Source organism: Tachysurus fulvidraco, chromosome 9 (assembly GCF_022655615.1).
Source record: "Tachysurus fulvidraco isolate hzauxx_2018 chromosome 9, HZAU_PFXX_2.0, whole genome shotgun sequence".
NCBI lineage: Eukaryota > Metazoa > Chordata > Actinopteri > Siluriformes > Bagridae > Tachysurus > Tachysurus fulvidraco.
The window spans coordinates 8,180,172-8,206,214 of NC_062526.1; the positions used below are offsets into that span (position 1 = coordinate 8,180,172).

The following is a 26,043-nucleotide window of genomic DNA, read 5'->3' on the forward strand; positions in this document are numbered from 1 at the left end:
ATCTGTAGGTCATTTCTGTAAATCTGCCTGGTTAACAAATTTCTGCAGATGTTAACATGATTGCATGTGCTGATTTTAGTACATTAGCAGGGCACCTTTTTAAACGGTTTGTTCTTTACAACAAAGTCAGACGATTCTGTTAGTTTCAATTAAATATTACATCAAGACCTGGACTACACTAGAGGCTAGGTTTGGAGACAGAATGACATCTCAATATCTTCACAGTGCTACCTTTCAATTAGTAAAAAAATTAGGTGAAATTTTGGCCTTACTCTCAGCCACTGTTTCTCAGTCAGCGTGTCGCTGTAATCCACGTCCCTGCGGTGACGTGATCCACGAGGGAACATCTTCTCTTTCTCTTCCTCGCAGGTGAGCCGCTCCACCTCAGCATCGTCTTTAATTATCCAAGACGGTAGCTCGTCCTCCTCCATTAGACGAGGCTTACGCTTAGGGTTACGCGCATCTTCGCGACGGCGATCCAGGTCCATGCGCTAAAGGAACAAGACAATTTTATCCTCATGGCTTGCTGTTAAACTTATATGAAGCATTTTAAACTGATATAGATACACACATACACCCACACATGGATATAAATATTACACACTCTTGCTGGAAGTGATCATGCCATTCTTACCATGAAAAGCTCAAATTCATCCTCATTACGGGCAATCATTTGATTTAGCGTTTCATCATCTGGAACTTCATCTTCCTCCTGATATTATAATAAAATACACAAATAAAAATTATAACGGCTGAAGTGAGGCAAATGTCTGTCTTGTTTAAAAACTGTGTTAAGACACTGCTCAGTTTTTTTATGACTATAACAAGGGTTTAGAACAAAATCACATGGCAAACACAAGTAAATATGTAAATTCCTGTAAAAACCTGTAAAAGCAGTGGAGCAGGTACAGTCCAAGCTCCAGGGTCCTTGGATTGGTCCTGAGAGTTGATTACTGTCTGTGTGGATTAGTTACATCCCCAAAACCAACTGTTAGTCTAATTCATTTAAATTGTCTGTAATTGTATGGGCTGTGTATGTATGGAACTCCCACCCAGGTTGTATCCCTATTGTGTGTCAAATATACAGATAGTGGATGAACTATAGCCTTTGCCATGATAAAGCATGTGCTAAAGATGAACAAATCACTAAAATGAACTCTCATCTGTACATCTAACTGAAATTACAGGTCAATCTTGTCTGTTCAAGAGCTCTTGATGACCAGAAAACAGGCATTTCAAAGGGAAACTCTGCTCACTTATAGATGAATACTGACATGGGCTGCAATTTGCTGGACAAAATATGGTGTGTTTCACTCTGTGTTCATAACTAAATGTTAAAAAGAGATTAATGGGTGTTATTACCCAGGCATATGTGTTGTGTTTCATGTCTTTCTGCATATATTGTGATAAAAGTGAAATGCTGCCCTGATACACACCATCATCGAAATAAAACATTCACATTAAAACAGCAAAAACTGTAATCGCACTAGAATAACTCAATACCCCCCCCCCCCCCCCCAGCACCTAAAAATGAGAATATGGCTAACAAAGACAGACAAGATAAGGAAAGTATTAGTATAGGTTATATAACATATACTGCATTTACAGATATTGTAGTTGTGCATACAAATTTAAATTTACATACAAATATGCCTAGAATTGTTCTGATCACCTGCAGGAGCTTGACTGTGATGAGGTCTGCTGCCTACCAATCACAGCTCTCTCGCTCAGTCTAAGCAGTTTCTAATTCATTTTCCAATAAATGTGTTGAATAAACCTCATAAAAGTGAGTTATTTTTTAATTCTGATCAAATATACTAAGACACAAACCTAGGAAAGGGAGAAACACTTTCTTTTTTTTTTTAACAGTCGGTATTTAATGCGTTAGTGTAGATAAAAGAAAAATAAATACTTTAAAAAACAAATAAAAATGAATGAATAAATCAAGCAAGGAATCGATTAATTATAAAATATGTAACAGCCTTCATCTTGAAGGCAACCTGACCTGTCCTTAGCCTGTGCATTAAAAAAAATTAGAAATAGAAGGAAGGTAATCTGTGTACAACAGAACTGAAGTTAAAACTAAGCAGTGTGTACAGAAAGCTGCCAAAAATGTGCAAGTACGTTAGTAAGAATGCGAAGTGCCGTGAGCGGCATGTCAATGTAGTTTAGAGTTTCAAGACAGTCTTTATGGAGTCCTAATGAATCTAGTGGACATAACCGCGTTACATGGCGCCTTCCAAGCCTCTCGGTTTTAGCCATTCACTTTTTTAGACTGTTTACTTATGCTCTGCCTAATGTATCCCATTCCTTGAAAGGTGCCATAATGGTGGTTAAGACACTGGAATAGTGATCAGAAGATTATGGGTTCAAATCTCACCGCTGGCACTGCTGGGCCATTAAACAAGGCTCTCAAGCCTCAACTGCTCTGAAATGCTGTAAACGTATATAGGGCTGCAGCATTGGATTGTTCGTATTACCTGGTCCTTATAAACCAAGGATATAAATCTTATATGTTGGTTTGGTTGTGACACAAAAACTCTATATGACATTTAAATAAAGAACACAAAGATAAACCTTTTAAGAAAGCAAACCACTTTTCTTGTTGAGAATATAAGTCTATTTACAGATCTGAACACTGACCGGACTAATAATTCTGTCACAGTGCCTCCACTTTCCTTTTGTCCTAATTTTAGACTTTGTGTAATAAGTGCTTGTTTCATAATTTATGCATTTAAACAGTTATACCTTTTAAAAGTTACATAATAATGGAAGCTCATTTTAAATTCACACAGGATTTACAGATTTAATTATATACCGGTGAACTGTGACAGATTTCAATCTAAGTTCAAGGTATGCTAGCTGTGTCATGTATATTTAGATTGCGAGTTATTACATTTTCCTGAAACCTTTAGCCAATCATAAAACTAGCAAGAAAACTAATATTACACTCAGACAGTAATGAAGCTTTAAAATTGATAGGGCCATCATTTAGACCTTAAATGTGATGCAAATGAGAGAGACAGAAAGAGAGAGAGTGAGGGGGGGGGCAGAGGGGAAAAGAGAGAGAGAGAGAGGAGCAGGAAAAATGTCCTCACTAGGATAATATAATGTACTATAACGCTATGGCTGCTTATTTACTTCATATCCCAGTTAGCAGCTTTCCTATTATAATAAAAATCTAAATATAATTTAAAAACCTTTAGTGGCCTACTACTATAAATACTATCCTACTATACACTATATTTTATATATTTTATACAAAGAAAACTATAAGTTTTTTCATTCATTTTCTACCACTTATCCGAACTTCTCGGGTCATCTCAGGCGTCATCGGGCATCAAGGCAGGATACACCCTGGACGGAGTGCAAACCCATCGCAGGGCACACACACACACACTCTCATTCACACACAATCACACACTCTGGACAATTTTCCAGAGATGCCAATCAACCTACCATGCATGTCTTTGGACCGGGGGAGGAAACCGGAGTACCCGGAGGAAACCCCCGAGGCACGGGGAGAACATGCAAACTCCACACACACAAGGCGGAGGCGGGAATCGAACCCCCAACCCTGGAGGGGGGGTGTGAGCAAAGCCACCGTTCCCCCCCATAAGTTTTTTTATGTAATACTATTATCTTACTACTATCTATGGCCAAAATATTTAATATTCAGTAATTACTTCTACTACTTACTAACAATTTATTTGCATTCTTTCTACTAAGTCTAAAGTTGCAGCCAAGGTAGGCAAGTTAAACTTTTCCACACACATTTAACACCATATCAGAGGAAGTTCGCAGTGTTGTCCTTAATAGAACTGCCTGATCTTAATCGAATTCAACCTACCAGAAACCCAATCAAGATGTTCTGGGAGGATTTACAGTATATGGAAAGGCTGGACAGAGAAAAGAAGCTCTATGAAAAGCTACTGTAGAGCATCTGAGCATCAGAATGGCTGGAAAAACGGACTGTTCATATTAAGAATAAATTCTTTGGATGAATGTATAGCTGCCATACATACTGTAGGTATACTTTAATATATTAAGTTATTGCATACTGTCAAATAAAAAGTCCATTTATTAAAAATTGCTACATGGAAAAAGAAAAGTCCTGTTGAAAGTAAATGTATATAAGCAGTGAGACTGACCGCTTGGTGTTTTGTTCACATATGAAATTGATTAAAAATCTATGGTCACTCAATTTTAATCGTAATCCATCTCAACAGAGAATTAATTTTTTATTTAAGAATTAATATTTTAATTCTTATTTTAGTAAATAAAGCAGGACCAGTTCTAAAAAATGTGATGGTTAAGACCACAGGCTGTTGAAAAAAGGAGGTGTTTACGGCATTCAGCATAACTGTGATCTCAGACCAAGACTCTAATCAAGAGCTCCATTATCCCACCTCAACACACGTTCACTATCCCAAATATGCTCTGGACCCCTGCATTTCAAAATCCACATTATCATTCTAGTTTCCTGCAAAAATACTTGAACCAAACATCCTCAGTTTAGCAACACCAGTGCTCAGGAAAGGCCTGTTGAAAAACTTGTGCACAACCAGGTAGAGCTATTACCTGTGTTTTGGTGGCATATATCGAAATATTTTCGGGTGTCATATCAGTGTGTGGATGAATCTTCTTGTAGCAGGTTTCACTGCGTTTTTTAATTTCAATATCATTTAAAGAAGAAATTGTTAAACCATGGCATTTATTTGGAAAATATGACTTGATAATGCAAAAGATTTTTTTCTTATTTAAGGATAGTGGTCATGTGAACTCATAAATTATCACACAGTTGTTCGACTTCTTTTTTAAAACCTAATGATAACTGAAACCTCCTAAAGAACCCTCATCGTAAATTAACGTATCCTTGAATATTTGGCCACACACAGGTTGACACATGAGGTTTAAATGGCTATCAAAGTGAAGTAGAAAAGGAAAACGATATCTCACTTTTTAAATACTAGTCAGTACTGTTCAAGCTGATAAAGAGGCAGAAAATAAGAGCTTCTGTTGATACTAAGCCACTGTCAGGAAGACCAAGAAAAATTTGAATTGTTCGGGATGCAAAGAAAACCCACAAACATCTTCGAGAGATATACAGGCTGCTCTGGAAAAAAAGTGGTGGTGGTGTTTCAAGAAGCACAATAAGGAGGTACTTGAAGACAAATGACCTGCATGGTCGAGTTGCCAGGTGAAAGCCATTACTGCGCCCATGCCACTAGACGGCCCACCTTCAGTACTCCAGACAGCACCTAGACAAGACTCACAGCTTCTGGAGCAGAGTCATTTTGAGTGATGAGACAAAATTGAATTTTATTGTCTCAACTTTATAGTCAACAAAGCCTACGGTGAAAAGTACACCATCCCCACTGTAAAGCAGTGGCTGTGTGATCTCCAATGGCACAGAGAAGTTTAATGGCAAGATGAATGCAGCATGTTATCAGAAAATACTTGCAGACAATTTGGATTCTACAGCAAGAAAGCTGGAGCATGAGACGCTCTTGGATGCACCGACATTACAGTCATCCAAAGTACAAGGCAAGGTCGAGCCTCCAATTGGCGACAGCAGAAAAAGTCGAAGGTTCTGGAGCGGCCATCGCAGTCTCCTGACCTCAATATCATCGAGCCACTTTGGGCAGATCACAAACTTGCAGTTTGTGCAAGGCAACCAAAGAATTTACAGGAACCGGAGGCATTTTGCCAAGAAGAATGGGCAGCTATACCACCTGGGAGACCTAAGGGCCTCGTGCACAATTATTACAAAAGACTGCATGCCATCATTGATGGTAATGAGGGCAATACACGATATTAAGGACTAAAGATATGCAAACTTTTGGACAGAAATTATTTCCTTATTTTCTTTTTTGTTATGCTTGGTTTGATGATTGTGCCATTTTGTTTGCCTTACATATTAACTTATAAGAAAGAAAATACATTTGTTTTGCCTTCTCACTCACGTTTTCTTTAAAAAAAAAAATGGTACACATCGTGCAACTTCTTCAAAAGGTATGCAAACTTGAGCACAACTGTACCAAGGTTGTTTCTTTGTCGGTTTCCTATTGGCTCACCTCATTCTGCTCCTCGTGTTCCAAGATGGCCTGCAGGAAAACCCTGCGCTCGTGACCAGAGGATTTCTGGTCAAACATGCCGGCCTGGATGACCTTCTGATCAACGTTAAGTTTATATTTTGCAGCAGCGAGGATCTTCTCTTCTACGCTGTTGACGGTGCAGAGACGCAGCACGCGCACCTCGTTCTGCTGTCCAATTCGGTGAGCACGGTCCTGAGCCTGCAAATCCTAAAGACGGAAAGAGCATTCCAAAGAGTCGGTGCAACTAGAAACGTTATTTCCATGCATTGTGATGAAACGTAACCCTTATGTTTTCTTTGTTTCACAATCATTCAATCAGTGTTTTAAAGATTTTTTTGAAAATATGTAATAAATAGGCATTTTTAGTCCCTGTTAAATTATTTTCCTCTTCATTTTATTTCCTGTACACACCCAAACATCAGAAGAACTGTAAACAACTGAGATATATTAAGTATTCAGAATAAACATCTGTACTGAATGAAATCTAAATCTTTCCGTAAACAGTGCACAAGTAGTGAACTCAACAAAGGGTTTCATTACTAGGTTGAATATAGCAGGTATCCTCACTGGTGACTGTTACAGAGAAGGTCAAACTATTAATCATTAGCAATTATGTAGGCCATTATCAGGCATACTACGTAGCTAGCTCAAGAAGGTGAAGCTGGCTGACTAGCTTTCATATTTTGTGCTCAGCGGTTAATGTGCTGGGCTACTGTTCAGAAGGTCATGAGTTCAAACCCCAGCACCATTAAAATGCCATTGAGAAATGCCGCTAACTCTGCAATGCTTAATTGTATAAATGAGGTATAGGTAAGTCGCTCTGGATAAGGGCGGCTGCCAAATGCTGTAAATATAAAACTACAGTAGTAATGGGTTCATTGGGAGAATTTAAATGTTTTTAAATGTCAAACCCAGACAAACAGAGTGTTAACTTTAGCCTGAATATAAGTAACCCTCAGATGATGCAACTTTTTCCAAATCTTTATCCAAAAATATATATTATTATTATTATTATTATTATTATTATTATTATTATTATTATTATTAAAATCTATTAAATAGCTGATGGGAGCTAAGCTCTAAGTTTTCAATAACTCTTAATATCTTCAGTCAGCTAAAGTCAAACCTGGTGGGGATTCCAGTCACTATCAAAGATGACAACAGTGTCAGCAGCCTGCAGGTTGAGGCCCAAACCCCCTGCCCTGGTGCTCAGCAGAAAGATGAAATACTGAGATCCCTCATCATTAAACTTCTTCAGCAGTGCAGCACGATCTTCGGACTTGGTTGTTCCTGGAAAACGAGACCAAAAAAAGTTTCCTGGCTTGAACCAGCAATGGAACCCAACTATGTTTAGTATATATATAACACTTTCCTCATTAAAATTTATATAAGCTAAAACACCTACTGATGAATTGAAGTGAAAACAAGATTCTAAAGTACTCAGATGATCGTCAACAGTTGTTCATTGCACGTGTTATTCGACAACCTTCAACTTGCTTATTTGGTAAAACGAAATAATGTGTTGATCACCGTCTAGACGTAGGTAGAGGAAGTTGCGGTAGGAAAAGTAGTCCTCCATGATGGTCATTAGGGAAGTCATCTGACAAAAGAGCAACACTCTGTGATTCGTGACCTGCAGCTTAGGCAGGATGCGGTCCAGCAGCTCAAATTTTCCCGAAGCACGATACAGATCAGGACTGTAAGACAAAAAGAGAACATCTCATAAATCTTCACCCATGGCAGACCACTTGCAGATTGGCAGAGCGGAAGGCAGCGACAGGTTTTGTAACCCAAATACGAATCAGGTCATAACTAATCCCTTTGGCTTGTTATTGAGGTTACGAAAGACTGGGTTTAATTTAAAAACTGCTCACCCATTGATGATGCCATTTGGGAAGCCTAAGTGCTCTGCAAAAGATTCCTAAAAGGGGAGACAGAAAATGGAGTGTGTACAGTTAAAGACACCTTCCAAGAGTGAGACATTTGGATGCACTTTGCATTCCAGCAGTTTGTCAGCTGGCACTTACCTCAATGTGCTGGAACATATAAGGGTGGTTGCAAATCTTCTTCAGCTGCATGATGGTGTTCATCAGAGTCTTTGCCCCTCCTTTACCCTGTGGCAGATGAAGGTAAAATAAGGATCATGAATGCAAACAGACTAAGCAAAAACTCTCCTGCACTTTCTTTCACTTACCTTCTTGTCTTTCTCTGAGCCATCTGTAAGCAAAATGCCTTTGGCTTGCATGTGCCTGTATAGAACTTTCTGGATAGCTGACATGTCACATTTGATCACATACTCCACCTGCAAAGTAAGGGGGCATTTAAAGAAAACTTTAAATAAATACAATAAACTGAGAGATAAAGATGAGATCCTGGTATGATCGAATTAACGTAGTGACTATCTACAGTAGTTAGCCATCACCTTTTCAGGCAGCTGAGACTCAACTTCCTTCTTTAGTCTACGAAGCAAGAATGGGCGCAGCACTTTGTGAAGACGGCGGATGATCAGGATGGTCTCCTCTTCATTTAGATCCACCTGTTACAAATTTGTTACTATTACAACCTTTGTTGGCTTATAATGTGCACTCACAGGATAAAGAAAACGATAATATTATTCATGAAAATGCAGGCAGATAGAGTAGGGATCAAAGAGTAGCATCCTTGAGAGCTAAAAGATTATCTTACCCTTTCCCCAGTCATTGCAAATGGAGCGTTGAACCACTGCTCGAAGGTGCTGCAACTTTTAAAGATTGTGGGAAGGAGAAAGTTGAGCAGAGCCCAAAGCTCAGGCAGTTTGTTCTGCAGAGGAGTACCGGTCAGCAAAAGCCTGCGTGGGGCAACGTAATGTGTGTTCAACACCTGTGTAAGCTTGCAGTGGTGGTTCTTCATACGATGCCCTTCATCCACGATCATGTACTTCCAGCGGATCTTAAAAATAAAAGAATAATACACAAAGATGTAGAGAAATACTTGATTTGCTCTATTTTTTTTTACCAGAATAAGGTACATTAGCAAAAGCAAAACCAGCCTGTTTGTGTGTAACTTACTGCATGCGCTTACCTTAGCTAGAATCTGTTTGTCCTTGATAATGTACTCATATGTGGTTATGAGGACGTTGAACTTCCCGCTACGAAGTTGAGGCACTAATGACCTTCTCATCGATGGCATGCCCTTTCACAAAAAGAAATAAATGAATAGAGAGATAAACAGAATGACTGACAGACAGTCAGTAATAATTAATTAATTCAGTAAGTAAGTAAGTAATTAAAAATAAATATTTATTTAACTTGAAAAATACCGTTTTCGGGTAACAGACTGACATTCTCAAAATAACAGCAGTGATCTAGCTGTAGTTGTCTACTAACTTTAATACTTAAGCGTGCGAGTCAGTCAGGAGAGAGATGGAAGTAAAGATTCCACCAATCTCCTGACTGCCAGGCCTGAAGATTACATGCGGGGGAAAAAAAAAAACACAAGTAGGTCCTCTGGAGAACCCAATAATCTCCTGGATTAACCCTTTACACATTTAGACAAAGAGGGTAAAGCAGGCAGCCTTTTTTTTTTTTTATAGAAATCCTTTTTTTATAGAAATCCTCAAATGCTGGAGCAGCGATAAAATTGGAATCCAATTCATCCTTCTTCGTATTTCTTTAAAGCATGCAAGCATGCACCTCTTTCTGTGTCTCCTCATTCAGCAGATATTTGCTGAACAAACAGCGCAAGAAGATTGTGAGATTTCACCTATATTATTTGTAAAGCCTGTGACTGAATAGGCTTTATAGCCTTGGCTATGGGCTTGACAATGGTATGGGGATCCTTGCCTGAGATTATAAATAGACTAGAACAAGATGTAATCTTTTTACCTTTAATCAAATTCCTTTTTGGGTAGAAGAGGCCATTCTAAGCACAGCAATGCCTAAAGTATTCCCAATAATGGCATACCAAACAAACATTTAAAAGAGAGACAGTTATATGTTATGCCTGGACTGTTAGCAGCAAATTCATACCTTGTAAGCTATTTTCACAATGGATGGAGCCCACTTGTCAAGTTCATAAACCCAGTTGGACAAAGTCCTATAAGAAAAGAGAAAAATAATCAATCAATGCATTCGAAAATGATCTGTGTAACTCCCTTCATACCCAAATAAACCAACAAATGTTTCCTTGTTTGCTAGTGTTTTTTGCACTGCAACTACGCAGCTAACGCATTTAACAACACTTACAAAAAAGTGTTGTAACAGCTATGTTAAAGCAGAAGCGCTTTATGTCTTAGTTAATTTTGGATCGTAGTGATTCAGATTGGTTTTTTGCTCATTTAGAAAACCATTCAGACACAAATGATAAGGACAGTGTGTAATTATGAAGGGGTGGGATTTTCTGCATGTTGATTTAGCCATGCAGAAAATTCTCATGCTGTGAACATCTCTGTTTCTTGGAGTTTATACAGCTGAATATAACATCTTGGATTTCTTTCTATTGTCATCCATTATGCAGAGTTTATTTTTAAGTTTCTGCTCACAGCTTGCTTGCCTTCTAGTTTTTGATGTATGCCAAGTCTACAGCAGCATTATAACAGACTGGAAATGATACACAGACAAATGCTGTCTAAAGACATTTTATAACAAAAGTACCATTTGCGGAGTGAGAAAGCCGTTCCAACGACATGCATGAGTTTTTCCACACAAATAAATGACAGCTGAGAGTGCAGTCTTACAGCTTACGCTCAACAATAAGGCATTTACAGCATTTAAAAGGTTATCTCTATACATTTTTTAATTATTTAGTTCTTATTCATGCATCTTATTAGGAGGTTAAAACATTTCAGTATGAGTCAACATGTTTTATAGGTGGTTTACATGAATCTTGTGGAGAGTCAAAAGTAAAGCAACATTGTCAATAGTGGTTAGTGTAGGTAAGCCACAGAGACAGATATATGATATTTATACAGTGAAATAAAAAAAAAAGCTTTGGTTATCATAATGGATTCTTCTTATCTACACTCTCAATTTCAGGAGACATGTTAGACAACCATGAGCAAGAAAATTGTGTATAAGATGCCATGGACATACAGTATGAGTAGATGTGGATATAAATATTTGTACATATGAGAATATATATATATATATATTATTCTAAGATATCTAGGCCCCCTCCATGCCAAAGGATTCTACTTACTTTATACACTTTATACCCATATGTTACAATTCACACCACTGATTTTCAGTAGGCTTTGAACCCTTTGAACTCCTTCCCCAATCTCCTCACTATGTGAAAGGACAATGTGCTTGTGGGTTCAAATCCTTACTATTTCAGACATCTGAAACTTTTTTGTTATGGCCCTAAGCTTAAATATATATTTTAAATATAAAAATATTGAACGAAACAGCAAATCTGTAATATTGACCACGTTAGCTCTTTTGTACAAAAGGTCAGATTTCGTGTCTTATCCCTTTTGTTGATCTAACATGGATCACCAGGCTTTAGACAAACTTGCAGAGTTTCTGCAACTATGAAATTCAAATACTACGAAATTCTAAAATGTGTGTTTACGTTTCTAAAATATTCATTGTTTCACAAGTCTTTGCTGATAATTTCATTTACAAAGAAAAACTTCATGTTCAACTGGAAAAGAATGCCAAACTGGAGCAGTTCTTCTAGTGCTCTCAGACTTTTGGACCCCACTACATACTGTATATGTACAGTTGTGTGTGTGTGTGTGTGTTTGTACATTATATGGCTAAAAATATGTGGCCCTCTGACCATCACATGTTTATGTGCATGTTGAAAATCCCATATCAAATCCATGTGCATTAATATAGAATGTGCTGCTATAGTAACCTCCATTCTCTGAGGACAGCTTTTTTTTCAACATTTTACAAAGTGTCTGTGGATATTTAGGCATAAACGCTTTAGCGAGGTCAGGCCAATGACTATACATACACATGGTCATCGTAGCACAGAGAAAAGCAGAGTAAAGCTAAGGCTTCCAGTCCATTCCAAAGGTGTTCAAATTTGAGGTCATGGCTCAGGTCAATCGAGTTCTTCTACCCTGCCTTCACAAACCATGTCTTTATAGATGTCCCTTTGTGCACAGAGGAATTGTCACATTAAAACCTGTTGTTATTTTAATTCCAGTTATTGGAAATCTTAATGATGGTGCATACATGACACTGTAGACAAGTGTGCTTCAAAATTTGTGACAGCAATTTAGAGAAGCCCTAATATATATATATATATATATATATATATATATATATATATATATATATATATATATACACACACACACACACACATATATATATATATATATATATATTTTTTTTTAATTAAGGCCTGCCCAACTTCACTAAAGCACTTGCGGCAGAATTAGCACAAATCCCCAAAGCCACGTTTCAAAACCTAGAAAAAAGCCTTCCTAGAACGGTGGAGGCATAATCATAATTCCAATGGAACAAGTCCATGACAAGTAGCATTTGTGAAATATTCCATTTGGATTCTCTTGGTGCAAGCAGTGGAAACCAGGAAAGTGCAGGTTTAATAAGCAGTTGCTTAATATCAAGCTTGACCAGTCAGAATTCGATTCGGCTCGATCTCAGGGAACAGCAGTGAAGCACGTCATTTACAGTACATTTTAAAAAGCAATGATTCTCCAATGAAGCCTCCACAACCTGGCCAAAGGCTTTGTAAATCATCTCATTCAAAAATTAATAGTATATTACTATTACTAATTACTAATAGTATTATATTACTGGTTCATCCCAGTATGGCTAACAAGAAAGTTATCATCAGGTTATTTTAGTTGCATCTTAATGCTTTTCTAACAACACCTTCACATACTTTGCCACATTCAAGGGAAATGTTTTTAGCTCCACCGACCTGCCATAATGTTTTTATTATGTCATTTTAAAATGTGTATATTGATAAGTGTATATTGATATGTACATGTATATTGATAAGTGTACATCTCCAAACTCTTTCACATATTGTCACATGTGCACACTGTAAACATGTTTTCATCTGTGAAGAGAACAGGTCACCAATTGCCTACAGTACATGCTCTGTAAGGCTCTTGTATTGCTCCTCCTCACACAAAGGATCATATTCCGGTCCTGCTGCCGGGTTGTTGCCCTTCTACGGGCCTGTTCAGCTCTCCTTATGTAACTACCTGTTTCCCAAAACCTCCTCCATGTTCTTGAGACTGTGCTAGGAGACATCCTGGAGAACCGGGACTAAAAGTAGTGACAAGGACCCTAACAAAACACAAAACTAGAGACAAATCAGTCAGAAATGACAAGGAGAGCACAACTGTCTTTGGCCACAACTGGCAAAACCATTCCCTTTTTTAGGGTTATGTTGTGTTTGCCTTTCCAATGTACCTGTTACTTTCATTTGCACCAAAGCAGGTGAAACTCATTCTGAATCAACCATGTTTCTGTCTGGACAGATTGATTTCCCTCAATGGAGTTAGTGTTTTAATAGTGATAATGTCTAATGTTAAGTCCTGCCCATGATTTTGAAATGCAGACATCATGGTGTGCTCAGATATCCACATCCATTTGGCCATGCAGTGTATAAACAAAATATTAGGGATGGTGTCAATTTTTTTTAAAAAGAAGTGCCTATTCAACAATAGGAATTGTAGCTAACAAGAAGAGGCTACAAGAACTGGAAAAAGTAAGTGAGATTAAAAACCCACCCAGTTCTAACCAGTTAGAGGAAAACAGAAGGAGGTGAGAACTCTGTAGAAACCTTCTCTAGGCCAGCTTCATTCTTTTATTGGCACTTTATTTAAGATCCTACAGATCAGGGGTCTTCAATCCTATCCACAGAGGACTTGTTTGGCTGCAGGCTTTCATTCCTACCCGGCAGGAGCCACACCTGATTCCACTTGTTTAATCAGTTCATCTTGGTCTTCAATTAACTACTAAGTGTGCCTCCTATTAGGCTGGAATGGAAGCCTGCAGCCAGGTTGAATGGTTGCAGATAAGACTGAAGACTCCTGCTATTGAAAATAGTGAAAAACTGATCCCAAGCAAGCATCTAACTTTAACATATAGAAATAGACTTTATTTTTCTAGCACTTAACCTAGGGGTTTTCAGCTTTGACAAACCATGGAATTGAAGAGGTGAGTGGAAAATGTTTACTACAGATGTACGTTCAGTTATTTGTTTTGCCCTTTAACACTGTATTAATGTTTAATATGCCACTGCCTTTCAATAAGCCCTTTATTATCTAATTTGTAGTGCCTTTTTGTGTTACCCAAGCATGGTCTGTCTGTCAGCATGTTTACTTACGACAATGGCACGATGATCAGATATGGACCATTAAGTCTCTTGTATTCCATTAGGTATGTGATGAGCGCAATGGTTTGGATGGTCTTCCCCAGCCCCATCTCATCTGCCAAAATGCCATTTAGATTATTGTTGTACAGGGACACCATCCACTCCAGCCCCTGGATCTAACCAAGAGAGCAAACAAAAGTGTTATAGTTTGTCAGCTTGTTAGTACACATCCTTCATTTAATATTGTTCAGCTCTAATATTTTATTTACAAGACAGCTCCTATCATTTAACACTAAAATATACACACTTCCTTACATAGTAATTTTCATTAATTGTTTAAATGCATATACTTTCAAATTTTTTTTATTTCTTCATTAGAGCTACACAAATTTGAGTCTGTTTAGCTCCATCACCTCCAAAGCAGAGATCAATTTCATATCATGCCAAAATCACTGCTATAGGCAGAAAATACAGAAACATATTTCTAAAAATACAGAAATCAAAATATAGATATTGAATTTCAGCATCAAAAAGTAAAATACAAAAACACACCATTTTTGCCTGCTTTATCGAAGATTGCATGTTTTTCTCAACTCCACTAATGACTAAAATGACCCCTAGTAGCATTTAACTAAAATCCGTGAATTTAAATCAGTTTAACTACTTATCGCTACAACATCCCTTGCCAAGCCTGTTTAAAACCCCTAGAAGTCTGACACTTTCACAGAAGTGCTTAAACAAGCAAGAGAAGTGATGATAAGAAAAGAAAATAATGTTCTCTAAATCTACAGATAAATCCCAAAGCAGGCTGTAGCTGTCAAGGGTGTGATCATGTACAAGATAGAACCAGGATGTGGCATTCAAGGGTAACTGGATTCCATGTTGTCTATTTATTTTCTATTTCAGCTCAGTATGGTGTTGGAAATAACAAAGATCTGTTGTATACCTACTGAGAATAATAGTAAGTTGCCACAGCAAAAAAGCCCTAGGTTATTTCATGGTTGCGTTCCTTCTTTTTGTATATCAAATATAGAAAAAAACATGTATCCTGGTTCTATATTGATTTGTTTCTAAAGGCCAAATTTGCAGAAAAGAAAAAAAAAATAAGATCTTTTTGTGAATAGAATCATTCAAGGGGTTGTGAATAAAATTATTCAAAGGAGACAAATACAATAACAGCAAAAATATCTGAACAATACATTTCAGCCTGTAGGCCTACTGTAGCAGCATTTATGATGGTGCAAAGGAATTAGTCACTTGGAACAAATGTTTGTAATAACAGACCACAAGAGATAATTAAAAGGTATTCTCTGTCTACACTGACGTATACATGGCTACATCTAGTGTAAATTAAATATTGCTGCAGCATGATCAGTGTGGGCTGCCTACCTCTTCCTCAATACTCATTATGATGGCAGATGCAACACTATTCTCATTTTTACACAGTGCTCTTACTGTGTCTGGTGTGAAAGTGAATTTGTCTTAGTAATATTGGCATACAAATTCCTGTTCGTTGAAGTCAACCATATGTTAAATTGGTATATGGAGATTAGGTTTAAAATCAGCTGAAGCATTAATTTGAAATGTTTGCATCATACAGTTGAAATTTAACACACTTTAATTTTTATTTGTAGAATGTAAATTCTTCAATGTCAGGAATGGCTGGGACTATTCCCTACCTGTACACTAGGGGGACATCATGGCGGTTTTTGTATCTTGTGCTATGTGTTTTTGTTTTGTGTGTCTCCTGTGTTTGCCCTGCCCTATCCTTAATCCCTTCCCACCTCCACACACCTGTTCTTTGTGTTTTTCTATGATTTTCCTCCCCTATTTTATCCTGTGGTCTGCGTCTGATTTTGTTTGAGTCCTTGTGTTTGTGTTCCTGATTGTGTTGCCCTGTCTCTTGTTTTTGTTTTTGTTTCCACGTTCCTAGTAGCCTTTGTTGCCTTTGTGTTTTTTTCCTAATAAAACCCCTTTTTATGTTATCCCTGCTTTTGGGTCTGTATATTATACCGATGAAGGCTCCCCCATTTCGTGACATTTAACGGTTTAATCATAACACATACATAAATGATGATAACTTTGCATATCACTAAAGTTTCTAATCATACAGCATTCAGTCAATTTAGCTGTTTTTTAAGTTAAAATGCTCTGCATTTTATATGCACCTGGTATTGCTTGAGTGTCCCGTTGATCAGTAAGGATGACTGCTTCTCCACCTTCTCAATGACCGCATGGGCTACTCCATAGTAAGACTGCAAGCTGGTCTGTCCAGCATCAACACTATACTCATCATCCACATCTTGCTTGGCCGACCTACAAAAACCAAATAAGACATGTGGCCTCACATCCTATTTAACTGATGAAATCAGCTTACAGCTCTGCCTATACTGTGCTTATCTTAACAACAAATCATTGTAATCCAGTGAGTATAACAAACAAACCGATATCAAAGCAGGTAAAGAATAAAATCAGCAGAGACTATTTTTAAAAACAAACATTGGTACGTACTCTATGATGTGTTTTGCTGCTCGTTCAGACACCTCATCGCTATTGGGATCAAAAGTTTTCTTTTCTTCTGTTTCTGCCCGAGAGACCACTTCTTCTTCATCCTAAGATGTCAGACAAAAAAATAAATGCAGAGCATCTTATTGGCTCAATAAAAAATGACTAGAACAGGTGTGTGTGTGACTCACTTGCAAATTTGAACGTTAAGGCTAAGAAGAATATTGCGAATGCTCACCTCCTCTTCAAACTCTGAACCGCTCTCTTCACTGTCTGACCTTGGCGCCACTTCATAGCTAGAAGGGTATACATGACACATAAGTGCTTGGATCTGTGTACTCAAAACCTTCTTTGTTTATATTAAAAAAAGAACCACTGTCTTTTACTTTATGCAGTTAAAATGTTTAAATTCTGTGTGATGAAAAAAGCTGACACAAACTGGCTAGAAGATATTAGTCAAAAGAGTACACAAAAACTAATATTTAATAAAAAATATATAGTGCAAATGTAAAATTCTGTTTTCTGATTTGCACTGAATTCTAGGTTATGTTAAAAAAATCCAAAACACACATGAAACAATGATGGGGGGAGGGGACAGACAATCTTACCCAGGATTCATCTCAAGCCAGGCCTCCAGTTGGCTAGACTTGGGAGCATCGGTGCCCTGTAGCACCTTCCCCGTCTCTGTCTGAATGACTTTGACTGGGAGTTCACTCATCTGACTGCTCTCATCAATGGGCTGTGTGAATTAATCAACAACAGTTTGTATATCTGACTGCTTAATGCTGATAACTGCTGCCATACAATAGATTAGCAGCCTGTCTCTCTAAGGATTTCACTCACCTCCCCATCAGGTCCGATTGCTCCAAGCCCTTCAGTATCTCCATCTTCCTTCTAAAGGTTTCAGGCACAGGAGAAAAGTGCATTTAAGTATATTAGTATATTATAGCATCTGCTTTCAAATTTGCATTTTCAAAGTGATGAAAATGCACAATAATGATGTTAAATGACTCACAACCCTGCAGTAGCCATTTTTGCAATGCCATTATCTATGTTGGGGTTTTTTGTGATTTTCTGATTTTGTGTCTGTCTTAGTTGTTTATTCATAGTTGCCCAGATACCATGAATGTTTAACAACCAAAGAAAGAAAATAAATGCTAAGATTCATTTGGCAGGTTTAAACATAGCACCCTTATTGTGGTGTGTATATATGTTTGTATATGCTGTATATATTTCAGCATTTACATTTAAATAACTGTGTCAGTTATAAATGCTAATCCGTGTGATCATCCACCTTCTTCTTCTTCTTCCTCTTCTTTTTTTCCTTGGCAGCCTGGGCAGCCTTGTGTTCATAGACCAGGGTAGTGAGGTTGGCCACATACTCGTCGGTTTGCTGGAGCAGGTAAGCTAGACGCTTGTCCTTCTTCTGGTCAATCAGCTTTCTGTAGCCCTCTTCATCCTCTGCCTAAAGAGAACAGACAAATGTTGCATGGATGTTCTTCAGATGTTCCTGGATATATGGGTCTGCATTATGATTATAATTATAACAAACCATCAGCCTTCTCATTCTCTCTTTCTCAATTCTCTCGGTCTCCTTCTTCTGCTCCCTCTCTGTGTTGGCATGCCATGTGGCCACAGCCTTGGACAACTTCTGAATCTTTGCAGAGATTGAACGGTGATACTCCTTGAAGTCTTTAGCATGCTGGAGGATGCTGTTGAGGTATTCCTGAAAATAAACAGGTACATGTATGATCATTATGTGCATCACAAAAGATGTTGCTTCAACGAATTTAAATTGAATTCTAAATGAAGCTTTACTTACACATCATTTTTTTTTTTTAGATCTTATGTTTATATTACAATATTATGATCAATTCATAATATTGTAATATTATGATCAATTCATTAAGCCATTTCTCTTAATTGCACTTGTACTATATTATTTACTAAAACGTATCCTGGGTGGATTAATAGAATTGTTGCAAAGAAAAAAATGTAAAAGAAATAACATGGAGTAATAAAGTGACATGTATTATGGCAATGTCACGGTTGTGGCTCAACTGTACTTTTTTAATCGAAAATAAAAAAGTCTGTTCTGTATAAATGTAAGTACAGTGAATAGAACATGCAGGTTGATATTCATGCACTGTAAGATCTATGCGAGAAGACCTACTACAATACCTGATGTTTCTGGCGGCGTTTTCTCTCCTGTTCAATTTTCTGCTGCTTTTCCAGCTTCTCTGTCATGCGTGCCTCCCTAAGTGTCTGCCTCTTACTGCGCTTGTAGGCCTTGGAATTCAATGCCGTCTCCAAAGTGGTATCTTTGCGCATACAAGCCACAACGTCCTGCCGCAGCTGAGGGGATACATGAGGGTAGTACTGGTTAATAGGTTAATCATATAGTCAAGGTTAATAATATGCTTGGCATCCATGTAAATTTCAGGTCAGATCAAAACCCAATGCAAAGGTTAAAAAAGTGTCATAAGTTATCTAATTTTGTGATCATCTTGTTCTTCAGACCTGGTAGAGACCCAGTATAGGATGGTTTATAACTGGCAGTGTTTACATGAAGTAAGAGCTCCCCCTAATGAACATCCTGGAGCACTTCATAAGCTGAACTGGGGTGTTTGTTTCAGTCACTGGTACACAGCAGTTAGAGAGAGGGAAAGGTGTGAACATTTATGTACAGGCAAATAAACAAGTTATTTGATACCATTGTCTCCAGATAGACAAAACAATCTACCATAGTTATACCAAAAATTAAGGTTAGAGATACCACCAAGCTCTCGCACTCTATTTTCTTCTCTTCACACTACATAACTAGGCTAGTGGTGGCTCAAAAGGTTAGAGCTGTATGTTATTGATCAATAAGTTCAGGGATTCGATCCCCAGCACTGCCAAGCTGCTACCATGTAGCACGGCCTTTAGCGCTGTTTACTTAAGGGGTGCTGCACCACGGTCGACTCTGCACCCTGTGCCCTGACCTCAACTTTCTTTCACTGTGCTTTAATGTATATGTGACAGACTAATTCTTCAATTATTTTTTTGGTTTAGTTTTTATTTATGTTTATACTGTATGTGAAAGAAATAGAACATCTCTGGCAAAGCCAAAGTTTGCCCTGAACATTACCAGCATACAGGGAATACATATGACCCTACATAGGAGTCTGCATTTGTCCATTATGTACCTATCTTGGCAACGCACTAGGCAGTTAATGTCAGTCAGAGACCAGGTTCCTGTATACTGTAAAGGGGATTGAAACCTCATTCAAATAGATGGCAGATACCGGATACCACAAATGGACTGAAAAGATGACCTTGCAAACACATTTAAATTTATCTGCACATGTTCATGTAGGAATTTCTGGCAACATCTTAACCAATAAGGTGATTTGGCTTGTTTTATTGTAGACTTATTGGATTCAGCCTCCCATGCACCAATCATATTTCATCTCTGGTAAAAATACAAACATTTTTGGGTTTATCAACCCCAACAAAACATCAGTTCAATTAAATTTTGTTTTATATTAAGCTTTAAACAAATATGAATACACACACACAAAAGCACTGATATTATGGATGCATATTAAGCAAATTAGGAATGTTTCATACTACAAATAATATTGGGGATATCTTAAATAAATTATAATGTAGCAAGTGTGTGTTCTAGTCCCCTCAATCCATCAGTGCTTATGGCTGGTACTCGGTTCATCTTTCATTTTTTAATTTGTATGTTTGTACAATTAGGAATACATAATTATCACCATTTAATTGGACATAATCGGTTAAGCATTCCTAATGATATCATAGAGGCTTTACCTGACGTTGAAAATTAAGAAGCCTTAAGGCCTTCAGCTCGACTGTTGCTTTAGTTCTCAGGTCAGGAGGCAAAGAACCAGGCAAATTTTCCAGCTCTTGAATTCTGTGGGCAATCCTGGCCTGCAGCCTTTTAAGAAAGAAATATAAAGTTTAAGGCTTTGTAATGTAATGTGCAAAACAAACAATTTGTTACAATGCATTCAGCGTTCACTGCCTCTCAGACAGTGATTTAGGTCATTTTAATCATTAAGTCATATAGTATCATTCATTAATGTTAATTGTGTGTCTGTGTGTGTGTGTGTGTGTGTGTGTGAGAGAGAGAGAGGGAGAGAGATTTTGTTGGTGACATTGAATGCTACACTTGAGTGAAATGCTCAAAACAAATTTCTCCTTTATTCCCATTTCAAAAATTGTATTTGTGGGAGCCCTGAGAACCCTGCCAAAATATGTCAAACTCTGTTAGTATGAAGACTAAATGGAAAAAAAAAGTCATTTTAAAAAGTAATGTCTGGCATACAGAAAATATCACATAATTTGACTTTTGATTTGACTGCTTGTCTGGTAAGGGCCAGCTGCTTTATATGATAAATACAGAAAAAGACAAAATTTGCATGTTCTTGATTTGTCAGACAGGTTTGTTGAAGAAAAACAGAAAAGAAGCAGAATGGCTATGACTTTTACACAGATAGGCCGTTTGTTGTCAACCCCTGCAATCATACACTTTCTACATCACAATCCACTGGATTATACCATCACTGGATTGACAACCTGAAATTAAGGACAGTGTGGTCAATTTGATGGACATTTTGTTAGAATCCGAGCTGAATGCCTGGGCAAAGTATGTTTACGCTGATGATCCATAAACAAATTATATAGTATTTTTTTTTTTCTCATTCATGGAGAAACTCCAGGATCCACTGGAATAATGATGGTTATGAGAGTCACAGGCAGTGTCACTTTAAAAGGCTGAACTGCAACGTAAAGTTTTGCTTTTTATTAATTGGAGAATTAAGTGAAAGAAAAAAACAAGTTTTTACAACTTTTTATTTTGTACCTGTACTCTCGTTCTTGTAGAAGCTCCACTGGGTCCAGGCCCTGCGGCTTTTGAATGGGTGTGATGCGGTTCTGCTTCTGCTGCAGCTGGATCATTAGCGAGGTCTGTCCAGGGCCTTGTTGCTGCTGGGGCTGCTGGGCCTGGGGTTGAGATTGGGACTGTGGTGTGATAGATGTACTGGGCATGGCCTGGGTGGCTGTGGGAGCCTGAGGAGGAACAGGAGAGGGCCTGCCACTAGGGGCTGGCACAGGGAGCTTCTGGGAGCTGCTACAGGCTTCAGTGCCTTGACCTAAAATCAGGGAGGAAGATGTTACAAAAAAATGCCTCTAAGACAGGATTAGGCATGGATCTGAGGATGCTTTGCTTTGAAGATCCCAAATGAATAAATTAGAATCAGAAAGAGCTTTATTGCTAAGTATGCTTGCATACAAGGAATTTGTTTGTCATAAGCTTCCAGTACACAGAGACAAGATGAGATTACCAAAAAATAGTCATAAATAAATTGTATGTACAGTTTTGCTATAGATGGTAGAATAGAATACAAAAGAACAAGATGTAGGGATGTACTAGGATGGAGATGGTAACAATTAAATGTAATTTTATTGCACATTGTTATTGCATAATGTTGGGAACAATTATCTATTCATGGGGTAGATTGCCTAGGGGAAGAAACTGTTCTTGTGCCTGGTTGTGCTGGTATTTGGGGCTCTGTATATCGCTAACCAGATGGTAAAAGTTCAAAAAGTGGATGACTTAGATGTGAGGGATCCAAAGTGATTTTTTTGAGTCCTTTTCCTTATTCTGGATATATACACAGTTCTTGGAAGGTGGGCATGGGAGCACCAATAATCCTTTCAGCAGACCAAAGCATTCAATGTAATCTTCTGATATCTGATTTTGCTGCTGAGCCAAAACAGTCTGTTATTGAAGTGCACAGAACAGACTCGATTACAGCTGAATAGAACTGTTTCAGCAGCACCTGAAGTCTGCATACTGTATGTCCCTGATTTCTTGAGGTGTTGCAGGATGTAATGCAAGTTTACTGCATCATTCATGGACCTGTTTGCTCTATAAACAAACTGAAGGACCAGAACCAAATTTTCGAACGACTTCATGACGAAAGATATCAGCGCCACAGGTCTGTAGTCATTAAGTCCTCTTATCTTGGGTTTCATCGGTATGGGGATGATGGTTGAACGTTTGAAACAGACAGGGACTTCACACAGCTCCAGGGATCTGTTGAAGATCTGTGTGAAGATGCGGTCCGGCTGGTCAGCACAGGTTTTCAGACAGGTTGGTGTCACCCCATCTGGGCCTGGTGCCTTTCTTCTTTTGTTCTTTCTGAAGACCTGACACACATCATCTTCACTGATCTGGAGCGCAGAGGGGGGGATAAAGGTTACTGGAGGTGTTAAAGTTTGTGTAAAGAAATGATCAGAATAAGTGTGGGGGTTTTGAATTTACAATAAAACTCAGTCAGATCTTCAGCAAGTTGTTGATTCACCACAGTGCCCCATATGGTGTCTTGTAGTTGATGATGGATTTCAAACCTTTCCAGACTAAAGCTGATTCCTTAGAGGTGAACTGAACCTCCAACCTTTTAGCATAGCTCTTCTTATTTAAGGCCCTATCTCCATTTCTGTAGGCATCCTCTTTGGTCTGACAAAGATGTAAACCATGGCTTATCATTGTTGAATGTTAGATGACTTCTGGTAGGGATGCATATGTCCTCACAGAAAATGATATACTGTATGAAGTTACAGTCTCAGCGAGCTCGTCCAGATCATTGGGAGCAGCTTCAAAAACACTCCAATCAGTGAGGTCAAAAAAGGCTTGTAAAACCTGTTTTGTTGGTCCATCGCTTTACATTCTTTACTACAGGTTTAACAGATCTAAGTTTTTGCCTGTAGGTTGCTATAAGGTGAACCAGGCAGTGAACAGAAAGACCCAAATTTGCCTGTTGGGCTGAGCCATATACATTCTTTATTGTGGTGTAACAATGGTCCCGTATATTACTGTCTCTGGTGGGACATGTAACGTGCTGTCTGTATTTTGGAAGTTCATGTGAGAGATTTGTTTTATTAAAGTCCCCATGAATTATTATAACGGAGCCTGGGTGGTGGTGTTCTGTCCCTTTAATATGATCAGCGATTTTTTTGTAAAGCCAGGCTCACGTTTGCTTGCGGTGAAATCTAAAAACTCAAACTCTTCAAAGTACTCAACAGTACTCAAACACTGTTATATCTGTACATCATCCTCTACTGATGTAGAAGCATGTCCTGCCGCCCCACAATTTTCTCGCTGATTCCGCATCACGGTCTGTGCTGAACAGCTGAAAGTTTAGCAGATGTAGCGTATTGTCTGGCGTGGCATCTTTAAGCCCGGTTTCCATGAAACACAGTGCAGCAGAGTGTGAAAAATCCTTATTTATCCAAAAGAGCAGAAGGCGTTTGTCTGTTCTGTTGTGTAGAGAGAGGAGGTTCACCAGGTTGATGCTAGGCAGCATCAATCAAAATCCGCTCCGTGTGAGCTTCATGAGAGCACCGGCTCGCTTCCCCCGTAAGCCAGTGACCAGTGCCGCCGCTCCGACAACTACTCTTCTTTTTGAAGAACACAGTTTGGTTTTCTGAAACATTTGCAGAGTTTTTATCCAGACTGAGATTCACCAGTTGATTGCCCCTGCTCAAGGTTAAGATTTGTACAGATTTATTTGTAGTTTGCATCACTGTGGCTCTGTTTGTTCATTGTGTAATTGTCATCAAATAAAGTACGTTAGTGATTGATACTAAGATCACTTTGGGGATCAGTGGAGATCTCAAGACCTGGATCTGAATTAAGTGTTTGTACTTATTACTTATTACTGTTGGTACTGAGTTGGTCAGAAGCATCTAGTGTTTTGACTTGAACCTACCTCCTCATTTGACTGGCACTGAAACCTTTCAAGCTATTTCAGGGGACTGGCTAGAGGTTTGTTCGGATATTACAACTTCTTAACACTATTTCGAAGATATAGGAAGCAGGTTAAAAGCACTGCATATATTTTGTAACAAGGATTGTTGAAATCAATATCAGGCTTGGCACCTTCTAAGACAACAGCAGAAAACGAGAATTCCAGCGGAAGCGGAAAGTCTCAGTTCAACGGAAGTGTGTGTAAGACACTCAGAATTACCTTCTGCCCATGGTTTTGGCCCGGTACTTGGAGCATGTGTCTGCATGCCTGCAGTGGAACATGGGCCAGATGCAGGGCTTCCGTGGGGTACAGACATACCTGTGAACACAACACAACCAAATATGGAAAAGTAAATGACTATTTAAGTGAAGCAAAATATCCAATAGTACCACCTAGACAGTGGGCTTTAAGGTTACTGTAATAAATAAAACATAATTTTCGACTATAGGCATAAAAATATTATGCAAACATTTCACAAAAATCTCGAACTAATGTGATGGATAGTTAATGGAGCATGGTTGGCGTTATACAGCCCAATGAATCCAATATAATACAATTAATCTGCAGAACATGCAGATGCATCTTACACCACAATTAATTATATGCATCTTACACCACAATTAATTGGATTAGATCTACTAATCCCAGTACACACCTGGAGGCCTGTTGTAAGGTCCAGTGTTAACAGGCTGCTGCTGCTGCTGCTGCTGCTGCTGCATTGTGGGAAGGCCCCTCTTACCCTGCACAGCCAGTTGCAGGTTATCAGGCAGGGGCTGTCCCCGGCCCAAGATCTTGTAAGCCAGAATCTGAGCGCGGAGCTGCTGCAATTGAATGGGGCTGAAGGTTGAGTGGCTACGACCCTGCTGCCCCATTGCCTGAGGCTCCATTGGCATCATTGGGCCTGATTGAGCCTGAGACATCTGTGGTGGTGTAGGACCCCCTCCAGACATGGGGCTGGATACATGCTCAGGTACAGAGCCCATTGGGGAAGGATGAGGCGACATGTATCCTAGAAATAAACAAGTCGTGTATTCACAAAGAAATTCCCCTCTAGAACAATTTGATTGTCTTGTTAAGATCAAAGCAATATTAGTTCTATTACTACTTGTAGTATTACTAATATTACTAAGAGAGAGTGCTCAAGGATGTTTCCTGAGACTACACTTGTTCTACTTATTTTTATCCACAGTAGATCAGAGCTAAGTGGATATAAAAAGCTTAATGTCCATAAGTTTGAATGATATTAGGTACAAAATATCTGCTGCCTAACTAAATAAATTACTCAAAAATGCCCCAAGCGATGAAAGACTTTTAGAATTTTAGATATTATG

The 26,043-nt window shown here is 38.4% G+C and overlaps 1 protein-coding gene across 3 annotated transcripts in view; it reads right to left on the reverse strand.

The window, feature by feature from the left end:
* smarca2 (SWI/SNF related, matrix associated, actin dependent regulator of chromatin, subfamily a, member 2) overlaps nt 1-26,043 on the reverse strand; it is a 39,361-nt gene that overhangs the window by 8,598 nt on the left and 4,720 nt on the right. For 2 of the 3 annotated variants that reach the window (XM_027138282.2, XM_027138283.2), the window contains exons 4-29: nt 25,368-25,721; nt 24,932-25,030; nt 21,763-22,051; nt 20,709-20,835; nt 19,071-19,244; nt 18,442-18,615; nt 18,184-18,354; nt 17,733-17,783; nt 17,498-17,628; nt 17,128-17,185; nt 16,896-16,996; nt 16,553-16,700; nt 14,397-14,560; nt 10,106-10,172; nt 9,159-9,269; nt 8,784-9,026; nt 8,521-8,634; nt 8,293-8,400; nt 8,126-8,212; nt 7,973-8,019; nt 7,629-7,795; nt 7,225-7,388; nt 6,078-6,305; nt 886-957; nt 635-712; nt 273-491 (exon numbers count right to left, since the gene is read on the reverse strand). In XM_027138282.2, the coding sequence (XP_026994083.1) occupies nt 273-491; nt 635-712; nt 886-957; nt 6,078-6,305; nt 7,225-7,388; nt 7,629-7,795; nt 7,973-8,019; nt 8,126-8,212; nt 8,293-8,400; nt 8,521-8,634; nt 8,784-9,026; nt 9,159-9,269; nt 10,106-10,172; nt 14,397-14,560; nt 16,553-16,700; nt 16,896-16,996; nt 17,128-17,185; nt 17,498-17,628; nt 17,733-17,783; nt 18,184-18,354; nt 18,442-18,615; nt 19,071-19,244; nt 20,709-20,835; nt 21,763-22,051; nt 24,932-25,030; nt 25,368-25,721 (3,746 nt within the window). The remainder of the gene's footprint in view (nt 1-272; nt 492-634; nt 713-885; nt 958-6,077; nt 6,306-7,224; nt 7,389-7,628; nt 7,796-7,972; nt 8,020-8,125; nt 8,213-8,292; nt 8,401-8,520; nt 8,635-8,783; nt 9,027-9,158; nt 9,270-10,105; nt 10,173-14,396; nt 14,561-16,552; nt 16,701-16,895; nt 16,997-17,127; nt 17,186-17,497; nt 17,629-17,732; nt 17,784-18,183; nt 18,355-18,441; nt 18,616-19,070; nt 19,245-20,708; nt 20,836-21,762; nt 22,052-24,931; nt 25,031-25,367; nt 25,722-26,043) is intronic. The other variant, XM_047818169.1, reaches the window with a different exon arrangement.